This window comes from Mizuhopecten yessoensis, unplaced genomic scaffold (genome assembly GCF_002113885.1).
Source record: "Mizuhopecten yessoensis strain PY_sf001 unplaced genomic scaffold, ASM211388v2 scaffold714911, whole genome shotgun sequence".
NCBI lineage: Eukaryota > Metazoa > Mollusca > Bivalvia > Pectinida > Pectinidae > Mizuhopecten > Mizuhopecten yessoensis.
Window position 1 is genome coordinate 1 of NW_018479357.1, and position 4205 is coordinate 4205.

The 4205-nt window shown below is 37.6% G+C and overlaps 1 protein-coding gene across 1 annotated transcript; it reads right to left on the reverse strand.

The window, feature by feature from the left end:
* Window positions 1-2509: 2509 nt before the first annotated feature.
* Window positions 2510-3355, reverse strand: LOC110441017 (probable ATP-dependent helicase PF08_0048). Its single transcript, XM_021484124.1, has one exon. It carries the CDS (start codon window positions 3353-3355, stop codon window positions 2510-2512), a length of 846 nt encoding a protein of 281 aa, XP_021339799.1.
* Window positions 3356-4205: the final 850 nt, after the last annotated feature.

Here is a 4205-nt window from a genome sequence, read left to right on the forward strand (position 1 = left end):
TCTGTGCTAGATCTGTGATACAGTGTATCTGAACAGGGTTCTGTGCTAAAGCTTAGATACACTTTTTGTTATATTCGAGGATTGTTTATGATAGCTGAGGATAAGCTTTTAGAAAGTTGTTTGTGATATTTGAGGATAAGCTAGGTACACTTTGATAACCCGAGTACTCCTGTTAAAACTAATCACTGTCTGGCGATACCACACAGGTCGTGACATCTGTATACCAGAGAAACCACTACTTATAAACAACCAGGAGGTATAAAACAGCACCATCACCAACCAGAGACAAACGTATCGGCATACCGTAGACAGCGACTTAAACATATTCTGTTCCTAGCATCTATGATGTTGGTGTTTATCTCTACTTTAACATTTCTGTCCCCATCATCTCTGATGTTAGTGTTTATCTCGATTTTAACATTTCTGTCCTCGACTTTAACATTTCTGTTCCTAGCATCTCTGATGTTAGTGTTTACTTCGATTTTAATATTTCTGTCCCTAGCACCTTTGATGTTAGTGTTTACTTCGATTTTAACATTTATGTGCCTAGCACCTTTGATGTTAGTGTTTACTTCGATTTTAACATTTCTGTCCCTAGCACCTTTGATGTAAGTGTTTACTTCGATTTTAACATTTATGTGCCTAGCACCTTTGATGTTAGTGTTTACTTCGATTTTAACATTTATGTGCCTAGCACCTTTGATGTTAGTGTTTATTTCGACTTTAACATTGTTTATCTCTACTTTAACATTTCTGTCCCCATCATCTCTGATGTTAGTTTTTATCTCGACTTAAACATTTTCTGTCCCCAGCATCTCTGATTTTAGTGTTTATCTCGACTTAAACATATTCTGTCCCCAGCATCTCTGATAAAAGTGTTTATCTCGATTAACATTTCTGTCCCCAGCATCTCCTCATGTTAGTGTATATTTCGACTTAGACATTTCTGTCCCCAGCATCTCTGATTTTAGTGTTTATCTCGACTTAAACATTTCTGTCCCAGCATCTCTGATGTTAGTTTTTATGTCGATTTTAACATTTCTGTCCCGAGTATCTCTGATGTTAGTTTACCAGTGAGTAGTCAACCTAACACCTCGACTTTAACATTTTTGTCCCCAGCATCTCTGATATCAGTGTTTATCTCTACTTTAACATTTTTGTCCCCAGCATCTATGATGTCAGTGTTTATCTCGACTTCAACATTTCTGTCCCCAGCATCTTTGATATCAGTGTTTATCTCGACTTTAACAGTTTTGTCCCCAGCATCTCTGATATCAGTGTTTATCTCTACTTTAACATTTTTGTCCCCAGCATCTATGATGTCAGTGTTTATCTCGACTTCAACATTTCTGTCCCTAGCATCTCTGATGTTAGTGTTTACTTCGATTTTAATATTTCTGTCCCTAGCACCTTTGATGTAAGTGTTTACTTCGATTTTAACATTTCTGTCCCTAGCACCTTTGATGTTAGTGTTTACTTCGATTTTAACATTTCTGTCCCCAGCATCTCCGATATCAGTGTTTATCTCGACTTTAACATTTATGTCATCTCTGATAAAAGTGTGTATATCTCGACCTCAACATTTCTGTCCTCGTCATCGCTGATGGCAGCGTTTATCTCGACTTTAACATTTCTGTACCCAGCATCTCTGATGAAAGTGTTTATCTCGATTAACATTTCTGTCCCCAGCATCTCCTCATGTTAGTGTTTATCTCGACTTATACATTTCTGTCCCCAGCATCTCTGATTTTAGTGTTTATCTCGACTTAAACATTTCTGTCCCAGCATCTCTGATGTTAGTTTTTATGTCGATTTTAACATTTCTGTCCCGAGTATCTCTGATGTTAGTTTACCAGTGAGTAGTCAACCTAACACCTCGACTTTAACATTTTTGTCCCCAGCATCTATGATGTCAGTGTTTATCTCGACTTCAACATTTCTGTCCCCAGCATCTTTGATATCAGTGTTTATCTCGACTTTAACAGTTTTGTCCCCAGCATCTCTGATATCAGTGTTTATCTCGACTTGAACATTTCTGTCCCCAGCATCTCTGATGAAAGGGTTTATCTCGATTAACATTTCTGTCCCCAGCATCTCCGATATCAGTGTTTATCTCGACTTTAAGATTTATGTCCCTAGCATCTCTGATGTCAGTGTTTATCTCGACTTCAACATTTCTGTCCCTAGCATCTCTGATATTAGTGTTTACTTCGATTTTAACATTTATGTGCCTAGCACCTTTGATGTTAGTGTTTACTTCGATTTTAACATTTATGTGCCTAGCACCTTTGATGTTAGTGTTTATTTCGACTTTAACATTTCTGTCCCCAGAATCTCTGATGAAAGTGTTTATCTCGATTAACATTTCTGTCCCCAGCATCTCTTATGTAAGTGTTTATCTCGACTTTAACATTTATGTCCCTAGCATCTCTGATATCAGTGTTTATCTCGATTTTAACATTTCTGTCCCCAGCATCTCTTATATCAGTGTTTATCTCGACTTTAACATTTATGTCATCTCTGATAAAAGTGTGTATATCTCGACCTCAACATTTCTGTCCTCGTCATCGCTGATGTCAGTGTTTATCTCGACTTTAACATTGCTGTCCCCAGCATCTCTGATATCAGTGTTTATCTCTACTTTAACATTTTTGTCCCCAGCATCTATGATGTCAGTGTTTATCTCGACTTCAACATTTCTGTCCCCAGCATCTCGGATATCAGTGTTTATCTCGACTTTAACAGTTTTGTCCCCAGCATCTCTGATATCAGTGTTTATCTCGATTTTAACATTTCTGTCCTCGACTTTAACATTTCTGTTCCTAGCATCTCTGATGTTAGTGTTTACTTCGATTTTAACATTTATGTGCCTAGCACCTTTGATGTTAGTGTTTACTTCGATTTTAACATTTCTGTCCCCAGCATCTCCGATATCAGTGTTTATCTCGACTTTAAGATTTATGTCCCTAGCATCTCTGATGTCAGTGTTTATCTTGACTTCAACATTTCTGTCCCCAGCATCTTTGATATCAGTGTTTATCTCGACTTTAAGATTTATGTCCCTAGCATCTCTGATGTCAGTGTTTATCTTGACTTCAACATTTCTGTCCCCAGCATCTCGGATATCAGTGTTTATCTCGACTTTAAGATTTATGTCCCTAGCATCTCTGATGTCAGTGTTTATCTCGACTTCAACATTTCTGTCCCCAGCATCTTTGATATCAGTGTTTATCTCGACTTTAAGATTTATGTCCCTAGCATCTCTGATGTCAGTGTTTATCTCGACTTTAACATTTCTGTCCCCAGCATCTCTGATGAAAGTGTTTATCTCGATTAACATTTCTGTCCCCAGCATCTCTGATGTTAGTGTTTATGTCGATTTTAGCATTTGTGTTCCCGTCATCTCTGATGTCAGTGTTTATCTCGACTTCAACATTTCTGTCCCCAGCATCTCTGATATCAGTGTTTATCTCGACTTTAACATTTATGTCCCTAGCATCTCTGATGTCAGTGTTTATCTTGACTTCAACATTTCTGTCCCCAGCATCTCTGATGTTAGTGTTTATCTCGATTTTAACATTTCTGTCCCCAGCATCTCTGATATCAGGTTTTTTTTCGACTTTAACATTTCTGTCCACAGCATCTCTGATGTTAGTGCTTATCTCGATTTTAACATTTCTGTCCCCAGCATCTCTGATATCAGTGTTTATCTCGACTTTAACATTTCTGTCCCAATCATCTCTGATGTTAGTGTTTATCTCGATTTTAACATTTCTGTCCCCAGCATCTCTGATATCAGTGTTTATTTCGACTTTAACATTTCTGTCACCAGTATCTCTGATATCAGTATTTATCTCGACTTAAACATTTCTGTCCCAGCATCTCTGATGTTAGTTTTTATGTCGATTTTAACATTTCTGTCCCGAGTATCTCTGATGTTAGTTTACCAGTGAGTAGTCAACCTAACACCAGTTAGTAGTCAACCTTACACCAGTGAGTAGTCAACCTTACACCAGTGAGTAGTCTAAATTACACCAGTGATTAGTCAAAATTACACCAGTGATTAGTCAAAATTACACCAGTGACTAGTCAACCTTACACGAGTGAGTAGTCAAAATTACACCAGTGATTAGTCAAAATTACACCAGTGATTAGTCAAAATTACACCAGTGAGTGGTCAATCTTACACCAGTGAGCAGTCAATC

What these genes read in the sequence shown, in the direction of transcription:
- LOC110441017 (XM_021484124.1), bottom strand. Translation starts at nt 3,355, where the DNA reads ATGCTGGGGACAGAAATGTTAATCGAGATAAACACTTTCATCAGAGAT.